General features: G+C 52.0%; 7 protein-coding genes across 10 annotated transcripts; 4 read left to right on the forward strand and 3 right to left on the reverse strand.

The window, feature by feature from the left end:
- Positions 1 to 131: 131 nt before the first annotated feature.
- Positions 132 to 1578, forward strand: PV05_01457 (mitogen-activated protein kinase spm1; the record flags this gene model as incomplete). The annotated part of the gene is made up of 5 exons (XM_013466452.1): positions 132 to 244; positions 294 to 426; positions 474 to 540; positions 588 to 902; positions 959 to 1578. 5 exons carry the CDS (start codon positions 132 to 134, stop codon positions 1576 to 1578), a joined length of 1248 nt encoding a protein of 415 aa, XP_013321906.1.
- Positions 1579 to 2037: 459 nt separating this feature from the next.
- PV05_01458 (uncharacterized protein) lies at positions 2038 to 3976 on the forward strand (the record flags this gene model as incomplete). Its single annotated transcript, XM_013466453.1, has 6 exons — positions 2038 to 2157; positions 2202 to 2683; positions 2741 to 2793; positions 2874 to 2950; positions 3001 to 3217; positions 3267 to 3976. The coding sequence occupies 6 exons, from the start codon at positions 2038 to 2040 to the stop codon at positions 3974 to 3976; spliced, it is 1659 nt and encodes a 552-aa protein (XP_013321907.1).
- A 111-nt stretch (positions 3977 to 4087) lies between these two features.
- Positions 4088 to 6210, reverse strand: PV05_01459 (ATP-dependent RNA helicase has1). Its single transcript, XM_013466454.1, has 2 exons — positions 4494 to 6210; positions 4088 to 4429 (listed from the first exon to the last, which is right to left on the reverse strand). Exons 1-2 carry the CDS (start codon positions 6162 to 6164, stop codon positions 4175 to 4177), a joined length of 1926 nt encoding a protein of 641 aa, XP_013321908.1. The 5' UTR covers positions 6165 to 6210; the 3' UTR covers positions 4088 to 4174.
- Positions 6211 to 6411: 201 nt separating this feature from the next.
- Positions 6412 to 8558, forward strand: PV05_01460 (uncharacterized protein). Its single transcript, XM_013466455.1, has 4 exons — positions 6412 to 7108; positions 7197 to 7642; positions 7713 to 7882; positions 7984 to 8558. Exons 1-4 carry the CDS (start codon positions 6748 to 6750, stop codon positions 8294 to 8296), a joined length of 1290 nt encoding a protein of 429 aa, XP_013321909.1. The 5' UTR covers positions 6412 to 6747; the 3' UTR covers positions 8297 to 8558.
- Positions 8559 to 8895: 337 nt separating this feature from the next.
- On the reverse strand, positions 8896 to 11448 carry PV05_01461. Of its 3 annotated transcripts, XM_013466456.1 has the most exons (4): positions 10868 to 11448; positions 10327 to 10801; positions 9926 to 10281; positions 8896 to 9875 (listed from the first exon to the last, which is right to left on the reverse strand). In XM_013466456.1, the coding sequence occupies exons 1-4, from the start codon at positions 11182 to 11184 to the stop codon at positions 9131 to 9133; spliced, it is 1893 nt and encodes a 630-aa protein (XP_013321910.1). In that variant the 5' UTR covers positions 11185 to 11448; the 3' UTR covers positions 8896 to 9130. The 3 variants fall into 3 exon arrangements, with proteins under 3 accessions (XP_013321910.1, XP_013321912.1, XP_013321911.1); XM_013466458.1 differs by having other exon boundaries at positions 9926 to 10801; XM_013466457.1 differs by having other exon boundaries at positions 10327 to 11448.
- Positions 11449 to 11727: 279 nt separating this feature from the next.
- Positions 11728 to 15712, forward strand: PV05_01462. Of its 2 annotated transcripts, XM_013466460.1 has the most exons (4): positions 11728 to 12099; positions 12153 to 12215; positions 12266 to 12699; positions 12752 to 15712. In XM_013466460.1, the coding sequence occupies exons 1-4, from the start codon at positions 11909 to 11911 to the stop codon at positions 13636 to 13638; spliced, it is 1575 nt and encodes a 524-aa protein (XP_013321914.1). In that variant the 5' UTR covers positions 11728 to 11908; the 3' UTR covers positions 13639 to 15712. The 2 variants fall into 2 exon arrangements, with proteins under 2 accessions (XP_013321914.1, XP_013321913.1); XM_013466459.1 differs by having other exon boundaries at positions 11728 to 12215.
- PV05_01463 (uncharacterized protein) lies at positions 13948 to 15789 on the reverse strand (the record flags this gene model as incomplete). The annotated part of the gene is made up of 6 exons (XM_013466461.1): positions 13948 to 14100; positions 14170 to 14352; positions 14409 to 14448; positions 14542 to 14830; positions 14888 to 15668; positions 15727 to 15789. 6 exons carry the CDS (start codon positions 15787 to 15789, stop codon positions 13948 to 13950), a joined length of 1509 nt encoding a protein of 502 aa, XP_013321915.1.
- Positions 15790 to 15893: the final 104 nt, after the last annotated feature.

A 15893-nucleotide genomic window follows, 5' to 3' on the forward strand; every position in this document is an offset into this window, starting at 1 on the left:
GCCAGAAAGTATTCGCCTTTGTCATATATCGTTCCAGCTGGTCGCCTTGTCCGCTCAGAACCTGAACTCCCTCAATTTCTTCCTCTCCCTTATACACGTCGCCGCGAGCTTGACTACTCCCCAACCCAATCATGGGGGACTTGACTGGGCGCAAGGTCTTCAAGGTCTTCAACCAAGACTTCACCGTCGATGAGAGGTACACTGTGACAAAAGAGCTGGGCCAGGGTGCGTATGGTATTGTCTGGTAGGACGTTCGCAGTTCTCTCCCAATGTCCCAGCTGACCAAGGTGAAGCGCGGCGACCAATTCCCAGACTGGCGAAAGCGTCGCTATCAAGAAGGTCACAAATGTGTTTAGTAAAAAGATCCTTGCAAAGAGAGCCCTTCGTGAGATCAAGCTTCTCCAACATTTCCGTGGTCATAGAAATGTCGGTTCTCCAGATCAATGCTCATGGACCCGGCTAATCATGCGCAGATCACTTGTCTTTACGACATGGACATTCCCCGTCCGGATAACTTCAACGAGACTTATCTTTACGAGGGTAGGAAATCCTGATTCGGGCGTGAATAGCTCGTTAACATGCAGCAGAGTTGATGGAATGTGACCTCGCTGCCATCATCCGCTCTGGTCAGCCACTTACGGATGCCCATTTCCAATCCTTCATCTACCAGATCCTTTGTGGCCTCAAATATATCCATTCTGCAAACGTCCTGCACAGAGACTTGAAGCCTGGGAATCTGCTTGTCAATGCAGATTGTGAGCTGAAAATCTGTGATTTCGGTCTGGCAAGAGGGTTCTCTCAGGACCCCGAGGAAAACGCTGGGTACATGACAGAATATGTTGCGACTCGGTGGTACCGTGCGCCAGAAATCATGTTGAGCTTCCAAAGTTACACAAAAGCCAGTAAGTGGAGATACTCGTCTTCGTTGAGATGGAATCAGTCTTAACTCTCTTACCAGTCGACGTTTGGTCGGTCGGATGTATCTTGGCCGAGCTCCTGGGCGGCAGACCATTCTTCAAGGGCCGTGACTATGTCGACCAGCTGAACCAGATTCTTCACTATCTAGGTACCCCCAACGAGGAGACCTTGTCCCGGATAGGATCCCCACGTGCTCAGGAATATGTTCGAAATCTCCCGTTCATGCCCAAGATACCATTTCAGAGGTTGTTCCCACAGGCCAACCCAGACGCCCTCGATCTCTTGGACCGAATGCTGGCATTCGATCCATCATCGCGTATTTCTGTGGAAGATGCCCTCGAACACAGATACCTGCACATCTGGCATGATGCCTCCGACGAGCCTGCATGTCCCAAGACGTTCGACTTCGCGTTTGAAGTTGTCGAGGACGTGCAAGAAATGAGAAAGATGATCTTGGATGAAGTCATGAGATTCCGCCACCATGTCCGCCATCAGCCTACTCAAACTCCAACGAGCGCCAATATGAATGTGCCAATTCCCGAAAATCCAGCTCAGTGGACCAAGACTGCTGAAGATCCAAGACCACAGGAGGCGGGCGCCTATATGGGTAATGATCTTGAACATGAATTGCAAGCAGGTTCGGATCTGATGAGACGATAGACATGGAGTCTTTGCAGGCATGACGCTTCGGGTTGGCTAAGGAACTAGTGATGTATTGATGAGCGAAAATACAGATTGGGTTTAAATCCGCTACCACAATACAGGCATGGAGAATTTCCTCTCGTCAGGAAATATCTGATCATCTTTGCAACACATCTAGTCGGACATCTATGAAGTTGAACCTCTCCTGAGGTACAGGACGGACGGCCAGGTCCATTCGGACTTTTCTCCACCTTAAAAGGGACAGGAGTGTACCGACTTCAATCGGAGCAGTCTCATCATATGAAGCAGGAGCGTTCCTGACATCAGTTCTTCATTTGGACGTAAAGGCCTTCTATCCATTAGGATCTCATTTTCCTTGTTTGAAGACACCACTGGCGGCTGTAGTCTCCTGGCTAACTGCGGTTCCTCTTCTTTTCACATCAATTGCGGCGCTCACTAAGAACTTGAGCTGACAAAATGATGCTATTCAATCTCGTTTTCCTGCTTTGGTGCTGGGCCGGCACCACTTCTACGTTGCCTGGCAATGCACCAGAGATCATAGAGAGCCTGCGCGGTATACCAAAGGGATGGACTCAGGTAAGCCAACCCTCAACGCTGACTCTCAAACTAACTTAGTGAAGAGAGATGCACCTCCACAAACTGACATGCTTGTCCTTCGCTTAGCCATGGATCAACCAATGCTGGCCGATTTCCACCAACTTGTGAACGACCTTTCCACCCCAGACTATCCGTTGTATGGCAAGCACCTCACCAAGAGAGAAGTGGATGACATACTTCAACCCTCAAGCGAAGTCAGCGATGGGATCGTAGCGTGGCTTAAGAATGCAGGCGTTGCTGCTGATTTCATCAAGCTCTCCGGACACTGGATCACGTTCCGCCTCAATGTCGGGACAGCTGAGGCCCTCCTGGATACCAAGTTCTACAATTTTCACAAGGGAGATGTCACAGTCATACGTACCCTTCAGGACTCTGTGCTGTCGATACTTCGAAACAAGATTGAGACAATACAGCCGACGATTCGATTCGGCAGTCCCAGGGCACAGGCTGAATGGATGATGGACAACAGCGACGACTCTTCCCCCTTACAGATAAATCCTTCTGTGTAGAGAACTTAGAGCGAGACTTTCTGCAACAGTACGATAACACCAGCGTGCATCAGGGGCATATACCAGATGGACCCGTTTGATCCACCGGCAAACGCCTTGAGAATGGGTATATCTGGATTCATTGAACAGCGATCGTTCACCGCAGATGTTGAAGAGTTCATGACCACACTGAGCCAACAGTCTTAGGACATATTGAATTGGTCTCCATCAACAAGGGTGTTGTATCATTCCAGGTCAGCACAAGTGCAGAAGCGAATCTTGACGTAAGTTAACAAGACCTCAAGCACATTGCGGCAGGTTTGACCTGCCCTAGGTTCAATACGCCGCCGCTCTGACTGGAGGAACGCCGTTGGTATACTTCTCGACTGGTGGACGAGCCCCCATGAACAGCAACGCCGATCAGCCATCGGCTGCGAATGGCACCAACGAGCCTTATCTTGATCAGCTGCACTTCTTGCTCGGCCTCAATGATTCACTGCTTCCATCAGTTCTTTCCACGTCGTACGCAGAAGACGAAGAGACGGTACCTTGTGCGTCTGAAAGACTCGCCCCGCCTATTTCATTTCTCACACTTCACAGACAGTTACGCAGTCCAGGTGTGCAACCTGTTCGCCCAGGTCGGTGCTCGTGGGGTGTCAGTCATTTTCGCCAGTGGTGACACTGGGGTTGGAAGTGGTTGTCAATCCAACGACGGAAAGAACACCCTCCGATTCTCACCATCTTTCCCAGCGAGCTGCCCATGGGTAACAGCAGTGGGTGGTACGTATAGTCTGAATCCTGAGCTAGCCGCTGCGTTCACATCAGGGGGGTTTTCAAACTATTCTCCTCAGCCGACATGGCAGACCGACACTATGAAAGACTACTTCAACCAGCTCGGAGACAAGAACGAGGGGTACTACAACATCTGGGGACGAGGGTATCCAGATGCCTCAGCGCAGGCTGTCCGATATCTGATCTGGAACCAAGGTGGACCAGAATATGTGTATGGTACCAGCTGTGCGGCTCCCACCTTTGCCGCCATCATCAACAATCTCAACAACATTCGAATGACTCAGGGGAAGACGAAACTTGGCTTTCTCAATCCTTGGCTATACGTCCAAGGCAATCAAGGCTTTACTGACATTACCGTCGGAGCTTCGCGGGGCTGCAGTGGTGTCGACATGTTTACTGGTCAGCCTGCTGGAAAGATCAAGGAAGCTTCTTGGGAAGCAATTGCTGGGTGGGATCCTGTAACTGGATGGGGAACGCCGAATTATGCAAAACTGAAGACTATGGTGGCGAAGTTCTGAGTATTGGTATTGTGGAGGCCGTCGATGGCGAGCTGCTAAAGCTTGCAGACGTCTGTGGTCAACAACTAAAAGATGAGATGGGCGATTTGTGCGGTCAACAACGAGGAGAGATTCTTGATCCGATAATTGTCATTGAGCCGATCCAGCATTGAAGGATTCTACATTCCTTGTACCCTCAAATAATCAAAAACACTTACATCATTCACCACCATACTTCCTTTTGAACTTGAGCCCATGACTATGCTGTTTCGGCTGACTACCATAACTCCTTCTACCCCCTTGCTTCTTATCTCGGTGCATGCTTGCACCCAGCTGGATATCCACTCTCGGCGGCGTAGCAAAGCCAAAGCTCTTAGCTACCTTGACCAAGTCGAGTTTGTTCACATCAAACACCGATCGTAAACTGTGCGAGGCGTACGCCTGCAGATATGATCTGTAGCCGTCTTTCGCAGACTGTACACCAGGCGGTTAGCAAAGACCAACACATGCATCCGAGAACTTGCGTAACATAACATACCTTGTTCAAATAATAGTTCTGGCTGATCAACTTCTCCAGCTGACTCTGAATATTGAGCAGCTTCTTTGCCGGAAAGTCGAACTCAACAACCGGCACCCTCGCCTCCTTCAACTGACTCAAGAAGCCCACTTCACTAGGCTGCAAAAACATTAGACTCCTGCCCTTGCCGTTCGAGCCCCTGGCCGTCCGCCCGACGCGGTGGATGTAATCCCTCGGATCGTCCGGCGGATCGAATTGCACGATCCAATCGACGGCAGGGATATCCAGACCCCGGGCCGCGACGTCGGTACAGACCATGGTGCCGGCCTTTGCGTTGCAGAATTCAAAGAACGTGTTCGTGCGCTTTTGCTGTTTCAAATTCCCGTGCAACTCGAGCACGGGCAGGTCGATGTAGTTCAGCAGTTCGGCGTGGTACTTGACGCAGTTGCAGCTCGACATGAAGACGATGACCTTCTTTTTCAGGTTGCGTTTCAAAAAACTAAAAAGCAGCAGGAAGCGTTTGTCGGATTCGCAAATGACGTAGCCTTGCTCGAGCCCTTCGACGGTGCTGTGCTCCTTTTTGTGGTCGACGTTGATATACAGTGGTCCCGGGCGCAGTGAGATGCGCGCGAGGTCCTCCACTTTTGTTGTTTGTGTTGCGGAGAAGAGCATCGTCTGTCTTTTTTCGTTGGGTAGGATTTTGACGATCTGGCGCATTTCGTCTTCGAAGCCGACTTCCAAGATGCGGTCTGCTTCGTCGATCACGAGGGCCTTGACGTTTTTGTACACGAACCCTTTGGTGTTTTGGAGGTGGTCGAGAAGTCTGCCGGGCGTGGCAATGAGCAGGTTGACGCCTTTGGTCAACTTGTCGGCCTCGGCGGAGCGGTTGGCGCCGCCAATCACGATGCCAAATGTCTGGCTGTGATGCGCCATGAGGTCTCGTGCCACGCCGAAGATTTGCAGCGCGAGTTCGCGTGTCGGACTGACGACGATGACACCTGTGCCGTTGCGTGGCTTGAAGCGCAGGGCGTGCAGCCTCTCGATGGCAGGGATGAGGAAAGCAAGTGTCTTGCCTGAGCCGGTTTTGGCGGCGCCCAGGACGTCGCGGCCGGCTAGGAGGGGTGGGATGCCTCGTTGTTGGATCTCGGTCATGGTTGTGAAGGACATCTCTTTCAGAGCTTCCATGGTGCGTTCGGAGAGGGAGAGGTCGCTGAATTTTTGGGGCGTGGTGTTGGTGCCAGGGAGGGAGGGGACAGTGTCGGTTGGGAGGTCACTGGTGGCGGTGATCTCGGTGGTTCCATTGACAGTGTTGACTGTTTCTTCGAGTTCAGGGCCGGCAGTGTCGTTGTCAACGTCAGAAGGCTCGTCGTCGCTGGAAGCGTCTGCTGCGACATCATCGTGAGCGCCGTTAGGTCCATTTGTGGCTGCAGTTTCGTCCTCGTCCGATGAAGCGTCTTCAACAGCTTGCAGCGTATCTTCCCCATCTTCTGCATCTGCCACATCGAGCTCTGGCTCATCGTCGCTTGTATGTGATGTCTTCCTTCTCTTCTTGCCTTTTTCTCTGCGTCGGTCTGAGGGTGGAAGAACGGTCTGGTCGGCGACGGGCGCAGCAGGACTAGCATCTGTCGCTGTACTAATCAACTTGGCATGCTTCCTCTTGCGTTTCTTCGACTTCTCGCCGTGAGGCTCCATTGTCGCTGTTTGAAATCGTCTTGAGTCGGTGACGAGTTTTTGGCGGAATTCGAAAACCTTCAACAAATGTGAACGGCCTTGACTGTGAACTTTTTTCTAGCGCTGGCCATATCAACACGTGACTGATAAGCAAAGAGCCGCTAACGCAAAATGAACTTTGGCGGGCCTGGAGGGAAAGTAAGCCGAAGCATATGTCCAGGGCGCGAAGACCGAGTCTAACGTTCTCATATCAATGATATCTGGAGCGGGCCGCGCACCATCGCCTATCTTGTACTGTATATATTCCTCAAGAACTCGACGGATAAGGCACTCTCAGGTGATCGTGCCTGCAACCAAATTCCTGTCGGACTCTAGATTCGGGCTTTACTTCCTCGGCCATCCACCACAATCCAATGAGATAAAGAGGTGATCTCTTACCAGCTACCTCGATCGGGCCAGGTCGCAAGCATATATTGACACCAGGACAACTCAGTCGTTATTTGTTTTGCAGCTACCTTACGGACGACAACTTTCATTAGTCTCTAGGTTTTGTTGAGCTTACCTGTGGCCAGAAACGTCGACAAGAGGACACAAAGGATACACCATGGCCGCCCCAAATGGGCTGGGAGAGCCAGTCAAACTACCAACCGCCGACCTTGTCAAAGTCGATGATCACGTCTCACTCTTACCGCCGCTTTCTCGACGAGGCTACGGCCCAGGCCTCATCCTCGTCATGCCTGAGGATGCACCCACATACCCGCATGCCGGCACCGTCTGCGTCGATCAGATCCCGCCTCCTCTTCTGAAGTGGGCGGAAGAAGGCTTCGCTGTCGTCGAGATCCTAGCGCCCGCCTTCACCTCCAAATCCACTGGCGCTGATGCCGCACAGGGAGTCCTCACCAAAGCCATCACTGCTCTCGAAACTTGCGATACCTGTCGCGAGGAGGACGGCGTCGGATTGATAGGTAAGGCCCTACGACACCCTCTCCCTCTGCCATCCTGAGCACTATAGGCGGTTGCAAAGAACTGAAACATGACAATTCCTCCCCACAGTCTACGACGAAACACTATGGGACAAATATATCAGCGAAACCACCTTCGATTCGAGGATACGAGCAGCCGTCATCTACGGCACGGCGAAGACAGGACAAACACCTACTTCACCGACGTCACTACCCTGCCTGTATCATATCGCTGGACCGATAAACCCAAACCCAGACTCCGCACCACCAAAAAGCATCCAAGGCCTCAGAATATACTCGTATCCTACAGCAAAGTCGGCGAAATTCCCCATACCATGCCAGGCCGACTTCAACGGAACCGATGAGTCGGTCGCGCATACGCGGAACTTGGTGCATCTGAAAAAGTATATCCGAGGTGCCGACTTCGACCTGGAGGCCATCTGGGAAGAGCACACGTATTTCGAGTTCGCCGACCGGTCCGCTGCGAAGACGATGGGCACCATGGTCCAGGAGCCTTACGTGAACCATGTCCCAACTGTGAGGCCCCTGTCAACCCCTTCAGATTCTGACCTTCGAACGAACTAACCGAGTGCTGCTCGTCGCTTAGATGACCGGCGGGATCGGCCGTGAGAAACTGACATGGTTCTACCAACACAATTTCATCCACAACAATCCCGACGACACCGAGTTGCAGCTTGTAAGCCGGACGGTGGGCATTGACCGTGTAGTGGACGAGTTCATTTTCAAGTTCACTCATGATAGGCAGATGGACTGGATGTACGCAGCACACCTTTTCTTTCCCCTCGCATCCCTTGGTTTTTCCTTTCTCCTCGCCTTTCTTTCAGTTTTGACTAAACGCTTGCCCTTGCGGTTGACAGGATCCCCGGCATCCCTCCGACAGGACGAAGAGTTGAAGTCCCCTTCACCGCGGTGGTGTGCATCCGCGGCGACCGGCTGTACCACGAACATATCTCCTGGGACCAAGCGTCCGTTCTTATCCAGCTTGGGCTCATGCCGGAATACTTACCGTATCCCCATGCCTTGCCCGACGGGACAAAGTCGGCGCCAGGCAAGAAATTCGAGTACAGGGTTCCAGCTGCCGGTATTGAAACATGCACGAAAATGATTGCCAAGAACAGCATCCTGTCGAACGGGATGTTCGAGTACAAGATTCGGGAGGTCGATGCATAATTTTTTGAGCGGCAAGATGTTCATGAAGTCAGCAAGTCGCGAGCTTGTTTGGCACAAGTGACGGTCATGATGGCCGCGAAGCGACCAGGATTGTACGCCTTTGCTTCCGGTACGAGACGGTTTTCCGCTTCATCTCGTAAATTCTCACCGCTTGTGTGCCGTGTCCTTGACAAGGCCCGAAATTCCAAGGTGATATATACCTTGGGGTGCCTAGTATATATATTGAACTCCTCGAATTCCTCTCGACAATGGGTGAATTCACCTCCCGCTTTCCCTTCCAGTATTCGACCTCCTTGGTGTACCGGGCTTGACTCTTCGCCTTAAACATGGTCATCGGTGTCGGAGAAGCGCTAAAGGACTAGTAGCCCAAGGTCAACGGCGTGCATGTAAAAAAATCAGTCCGCCTGGTTTTCTATTCCTGAGGTCCTCCTTTCGAGGGGACTGAATCGTGGCCAGGAATTAGTTTTTTGTAAATTCTTGGTTTTTTGATCTTGATTGCCACGGGATTTGAACCCCTGGCTGTGGGCGAGTGACAACGGTGTGTGGGTGAATAGTATTCAGGAAGACAGTAACTGCAGCCGCCACTGATTCATTCTGCCGTCTTGGTGTCGATGTATTCCCTCGGACATCGGAAGGTGCCGAGTCCTGAGTACTATAGTAGAATACCTAGGTAGGGATCATAGTCATCATAATTGTCAGCACCCTCGGCTCCTATACTTATGGGTCACCATATCCTTCTCAGCTTCAGACCTCCATGCCTTCACTTTATGCGTTGCTACTCAGCCTTTTCCGCTTGCGTTTTGGTTCTGCTGCTGCAGCAAGCTTTCAGACCATTCAACGACGATTAATCAGCCCATCCAAGAGCCCCTCGACAAGACGCAGCCTATCTTCGACGTCCCTACTTTCCCGCCTCCAGAACCGCAGCATCTCGATGACCTTTTCGATGGCGTGTCGCCATCTCTCCGGCAGCAACAAGGTCAATCTCTCAATCCGCGCAGTAGCCAGCAGCACAAAGGCGCTTCTTGTACAAGACCTCAACATCAACCATGTCCCATGATGGCGGTAGTAGAATCCTTGTTCGTTCTTCTCGATTCGTTCCACACAAACCATAAGAGCCTTTTGTACGAAAGAGTCCATCACCGCTTTCGATATACTTGCCGTCCGTTCCGGTGTGTCATAGTTGACAGCGTAGACAATAAAAGGCCAATACATCATTTCGTAGCAGTCAAGGAGATGTCCTTTCAGGATGAATTTCAGGGAATGATGCAATTCGCTCTCTTCGCCCACAGATGAGGAGTCTAGGTCAAGTGCTTGGGGAAGAGAACGCAGCCAATCTGCAGCTTGTTGTTCAAATCCAACAGCCGACTCAGCCACGTCGGCCAGTGAGCTCGCAGCTTTCGTGTCGTAGATATAGTTCAGGATCCTATTGCCGAGTCGACGAAGGGCGATCTCGGCAAGGTAGAAGTACCATACGATCTCACGTTGCGACCGGAGTCCATCTGGCGGCGAGGGAAAGAAAGCCGGATATGTCAAGTCCCAGACTGATGTCTCGGAGACATTGAGTTCGAGACGGAGCTCACTGAACATGAGTCAGCTTCCATACCAGTCGCCATGACAGGGTGGTCTCACAGCTCGGACTTGAAGCACGTCCAATATATGCTCTCCCGCAATCGCTGTTCACCTTCTCGGTCGGCTTCTGGTGATTCTTTCTCCGTGTAAAATGCTTGACAGCAGGCAAGAGCCTGTACGAACATCTTCCATGCTTCCATAGGGCGTAACGTTGCCATCAGGTACACGCCAGCCAGGAAAAAGCATTGTGCTTCAAGTACGCCAGTCCTGCAAAGTAATAGACCCATTCGCTTCTGAGCTGCCGAAAAGAAGGATTCTGCCTGCTTGAACTGAGGAGTAGAGCGGAATGTGGAGGCATCTGGCTGGTGGCCTCCATCGAAGGGCCCGACAATCGATCCATGAGCATAGATGAGGAGCTGTAAAACCATCAGAAAGTCCCAGGTACTAGAGGCACCCCATACCAGTAAGCATGACTGGGCATCCCAGCCAATACCGTTGAACCTAGCATCACGCATATACCGATGAATCTTGGCTTCTTCTAAGACGGGATTGTAGATGAAGACATTGTTCATAAAACGTGCGACGAGAGTCTCTTCTGCAAAGTGCTCGTCAAACTCCGTGGCTACCGACAGCTGTAGTGGTACGACCTGGTTTCCAGAATTGAGGAGACCTTTGAGGTCCAGGTTCGGGCTTAGGTCATCAAAGACGGACCACGATAGCACGCCTTCAATGTTCATGTGAAAGGGGGCAGAGTCTTTGGCTCTCTCCAGGCTGGGTGAATTCAGGGACTCAAGCCGAGACAGAGTCCCTCGAGCATCGGAATCGGCACTACTTGGAGCGGCTGTTGCAGCGGTCCGCCTGTCATCATTGCTGCCTCTCAGGAGTTCCTCGATAGTATTCAATTTGTCCAGGATCGCTAGACTGGCCGAATCGAATCTGAAGAGGTCAGTCAAATGTATTCAACACCACTGAGTCCGAAGTTGGGCCGCTGGTATCGCGTACGTAGAATGATCTCCTTCAGAATAGGTGCATTCGGCACCAATCGACAAGCAGGCAGAGCACGAAGGTCTTGCATTATTGCATTTGGTCCTCCTTACTCGGCACTTCTGACACGCTTGAATGGCTCTTTTCCGCGGATAAGACGACTTTATCCGCGTGGCAGGCCGTTTTCGTGACTTGCTGACTCCATTTCGAGCATCGACGGGCCCGAGGAGGGCGTCAGTGGACGCCGGTAAATGCCCGGGTGGAAGGGTTGATGAATCATATGCTGGCTCGTTGGCGTGTAGAACGTTTCGCAGCGAAGTTTCCATGATCGTCATACGTTGATAAGTTGCGTCTCCACTGGCGCCACTGGGGGAAGATCTGGGGAAGAGACGGGGGAAGAGTAGATGAAGTCGGAGAGCGGAATACCGGGTCTGATAAGTGTGTTCGGCGGAGTGCTGGAAGGGTGATCCTTTGCAATGACACCATCATACACTCCTATCGCGGAGAGGTCATTCCAGCCTGATTAGCGATATGCACATGATGGCACCAGACTTCTAGAAGACCTTCCAGCCGAGTTTCGCTGCAGGGGAGGATGGTCCAGTTACTGTAGCCAGGTGGCGGTCAAGATTATGAAGGAGTCGCTTCAGTCGTGCTCGAGTCCCATGCGGCATCTGGGTACCGCCTAACCCTTCTAAGCCAGGAAAGACGGCATCGATATAGGCGGCAATCAGGCCACAACCCCTGTCAGGCGGGGTACAATAGCCACAGTAGCATGTACCTTGCCAGCGCCACTGCAACCCAAGAGATGCCATCTTACCTTCTCAGGCACAGCGGAACGCCGGGCTCAAATTCTTTCTTTTCAGCTGTTGCGCGGAGGTGACATCCCATCTGCAGCTGGAGTCAGTCACCGGCTCTGAGCAAAATGTACTCGTCAAGAGGAGCTCGGGAAAAGATGTTAAAGGTTGCTTGAGCCGGACAAGGTGTGGCCTGGTCCCAACAACGCATTTCCCCCTCGCACATCAAGTCCTACCTGAACGAAGAGAGCAGTTCTGGCAGTTCATGGAAAAGATGTTTGACCTTCACGGGGGAAGCAAGGCTGCGGAGAGCGCAATCGAGACTGTTGCTCCCAAAGTCGAACAAGCACGAGTCGCCGCCGAAGAAGAGCATCAACTCTCGGTCTGGAGTGCTCTCACCACCAACAAGACTGTTGTTTTCTGGTGTATCTTCTTCGCCTTCAGTGCTGTTGGATGGTATGCCTGCCCTTTGCAACAATCGAAACCTGTACCCTAATGGAGTCTTGAAGGGGTTTCGATGCTCAGGTCAATGGTGCCATGATCTCAGTGCCACAATTTCGTCTGACCTTCGGGTATGTTGAGAAAAGTAACCTCCTCCGGGCACACAGTTGATTCCTGCCAGATACATTTACGAGGGTCAACCCGTACTTCCTGCAAGCTGGCAAAGCGGCTTCAACAGTATTTCCAGTGTCGGTCAGTTCTTTGGCGGGTTTGCTTGCTCCTGGATGTCCGATCGCATTGGTCGCAAGAATTCTCTCCTCATAGGCCTGGTATTTGTCACGGGAGGCATCTTCGGCGAGGTCTTCTCAAGCACCCGACCAGCATTCCTTATCGGCAAATTGATTCTAGGTATTGGTCTCGGCTACTACCTGACCATTGGTCCTTTGTACTGTTCCGAGGTAGCCCCCGTGGTCCTCCGTGGTATGATTACAGGGGGTATCAACTTCGCCATCGTCATCGGCCAGCTTCTGTCAAACGCTGTCATCAAAGGCTTCGGTGGTAGAGATGATCGGTGGGCATTCCGTGGTCCTTTTGCGGTACAGTTCCTATTTGTCGGTAGGTGATGACCTTTGACCTGCTCCAGACATCCTCTGACAGATGGAATTAGCGATTCTGCTCATGGGAATTTGGTTCGCTCCGGAATCACCATGGCATTATGTCCGTCGAGGTCGCATTGATGATGCCAGACGTTCGCTTGAGCGCCTCCATGGCAAGGGTACTGACGTGGGACCAAAGCTCGCCATGATTGTTCGGACCGTCGAGGAAGATCTTGAACTTTCCAAGTCGGCGAGATGGATTCAGTGCTTCCAGGGTACCAACATGATCCGCACATTAATCTCCGTTGGTGCATTTGCGTGTCAACACCTCTCCGGTATCGTCTTTGTCCTCGGCTTTTCGACGTACTTTTTCGAACTGGCCGGTATCGAAACTAGCCACGCCTTCGACCTGGGTGTGGGCGTGACCGCTTGCGGTGTCGTTGGTGTCATAATCTCGTGGACGGCAATCAACACTCTAGGCCGCAGGAAGCTCTTCGTCTGGGGCATGATTGGTATGACGGTCGTTCTGGTGCTCATGGGTATCCTCGACGTCGTCCACACTTCAGCCGCTCGCTGGGTTCAAGCATCTTGCACCGTCGTCTACGCCCTCATTTACCAGATCACCATTGGCTGCATTGCGTTTGCACTGCTTGGGGAGGTGTCGACTCCGTCTCTTCGTGCGAAGACAGTCGGTCTGGCTACGGCTTGTCAGGCTGTCTTTGGGACTGTTATGAACATTGTCGTTCCTTACTTGGTCAATCCAGATAAGGCGAACCTCAAGGGCAAGGTTGGCTTCGTTTTTGGCGGTGCCTGTCTTCTGGGTACGATCTGGAGTTACTTCTACATTCCAGAGCTGAAAGGTCGCACTTTCCAGGAGATTGACTATCTCTTCCATCATCGGGTGCCGCCCAGAAAAATGGGCAAGTACAACCTGGACGAGGTTGATGATGCCCTGTAAAGGACAGGGCCATATCTACCCGAACTGAAAAAGAGCAAAATGCATTCGTTATGTCCTACAATACCAGAATTGTGGTCTCAATCCACGGTTTGCGTTGACTGGAACGACAAAAGTGGGAGCAGTTTATATTGGCCGCGAGGGCCATGACATGGCGTTTTACAAACATGTCTTCAACCACTCCCACAGTCCTGAGTGAGTTTTTCTATATCGTGCAATCACATCGACAACTGCCCTTTCCATCTTCTGTATGAATCAGATGCCCTCGAGTTCAGGGACCAACCTGGTGCGAAGCCACTGATCCAAACCAATTCACACATCCTCTTTCTCCTCGAACGCGATGTCCACCTTCTCACCCACGCCATCCTGGCGATGATCATGGACCATTCGCGCCGCGAGCGCGGAATCGCGTATCTCCGGCTTTGCAAAGATGAGGTCGATTTCTTCGAGTGTTTTCCCTGTAGTCTATCATCCGGACCAAGTCAGCATCCACTCTCAACCGAAACAACTTCTCAGGGGCTTAGACGAGCATACCTCCGGACACATGTAATATACGAACGGCACGGCGACCGCACAAGACAAAAGCATCCATATCCAAATCTTCCAGCCAACGTTTTGCAGTGCAATACCACCCGCAAAGACCGTGATGAAGCTGAATAGCCACTCGCCGAAGGCACCGGCCGCACCGCCGAGATGGCGAAGTTTGAGGGGCGCGATCTGCGGGACAGATTAGCACCTGGTACTGTGGGTTGCGTGTTGGAAAAGGTACTTACTTCAGGGCCATAGAGCCAAGGGACACCGATCCAGCCATATCTGTCCATCGTCAGTCGATCGTCCTGGCGGCAGGAGTCGCAAAGCACCAAGCTTGGGCAAGAGACACAGCTTGTTTAAAAGGGCAAGACCTACCCGAAGACGAAGTTGTATACGATGACCACAGCCACAGCGACCCACTGCGTAGCGAGCGTCGGGTTCGGAAGGCCGATCATGATGACGAAAATCAGCATGCATATGGTCAACACCACAGCCGACCAAATCATGACACCGCGGCGGCCAAAACGTTCGATTGTGGACGGAAGGAAATACGTCCCTGCTGCAAAACCGGTGTTCATTACTGCGGCCAGGAGTTGCGAGAGGAAAGGTGAAAGACCGACTTGCGAGAATATCACGGTCGAATAGTAGACGGAGAGATTGATACCTGGCGTGGTTCGTTAATAGGACTCACCTCGAGTCATGAGCGACTGGCCGCACTTACCCATCATCTGTTGTATCGACAAGACCAAGAAGGAGATTCTGATCCTGCGTCCTGCTCTGAGATCACTTTTGTCCCAGAGCAAATCGAGAGGGTTGAATTTGTGCTCATCTTCCTCCTCTAACCGGATTGAAGCCAGGATCTCTTGTCTCATGGCTTGCACACGTGAGTCTTCGCGAGGTCGATCATGCAGTCTCATGACGACCTCATCGCCCTCGTCCTCCCGTCCTCTGGCATACAACCAGCGAGGCGTATCTGGAAGGAACCACATCCCAACGATAGAAACTGATGCAAAGGCTGCCTGAAATGCAATGGGAAACCTCCATGACACCTGGTTCGACATTCTTGTAAAGCCAAAGTCAATCCAATAAGCAAGTGCCACGCCTGAGATCAGCCAGACGCATTGGATAGCGACTTCAGGACCTCGCTCTTTAGAGTCTATACTCATCTCAGCCATATACGTCGGCACCGAGCAGCTCACGAAACCTATTCCGAACCCACACAACACACGAGCAACTATGATTTGTGGGACGGACCAGGCGGACGCTTGCAGAATCGCACCGACGATTACAAAGGCATCACCCATCAGGATGCACCCTCGTCGACCGAGAGGCATACCGAGCATCGTGACCGCGAGAGAGCACACGGCAGCGGCAAGAGTGTATGAGGAGGCAATCATGGGAATGACATAGGTGCCGGTTGGGTGATTCATTGCGTCGAGAAAAGGCTTTGTGGTCTGCACTCCTCCTAGCACGCCGGCGTCATAACCGTACATGCAGAATGACTGTAAGTAGAACTGTTAGTGACTGAGAATCAAATGATAAGGAGTTGAAGATGCTCACCAGCGAGCAGCATATACTCATCACCCGGTAAAGGGCTCGACCCTTTAGTGCTTTGATGGACATTCTGATATGACACAGAAGCGATACACTTTCGAGAGGAGTAGACGGCTTCAAACGAGGTGATTGTAGACGCAATACTTCTCAGCCTGGGGAAGGAGCATATGAAG

The sequence above is a fragment of the Exophiala xenobiotica genome (assembly GCF_000835505.1).
Source record: "Exophiala xenobiotica strain CBS 118157 unplaced genomic scaffold supercont1.1, whole genome shotgun sequence".
Taxonomy (NCBI): Eukaryota; Fungi; Ascomycota; class Eurotiomycetes; order Chaetothyriales; family Herpotrichiellaceae; genus Exophiala; species Exophiala xenobiotica.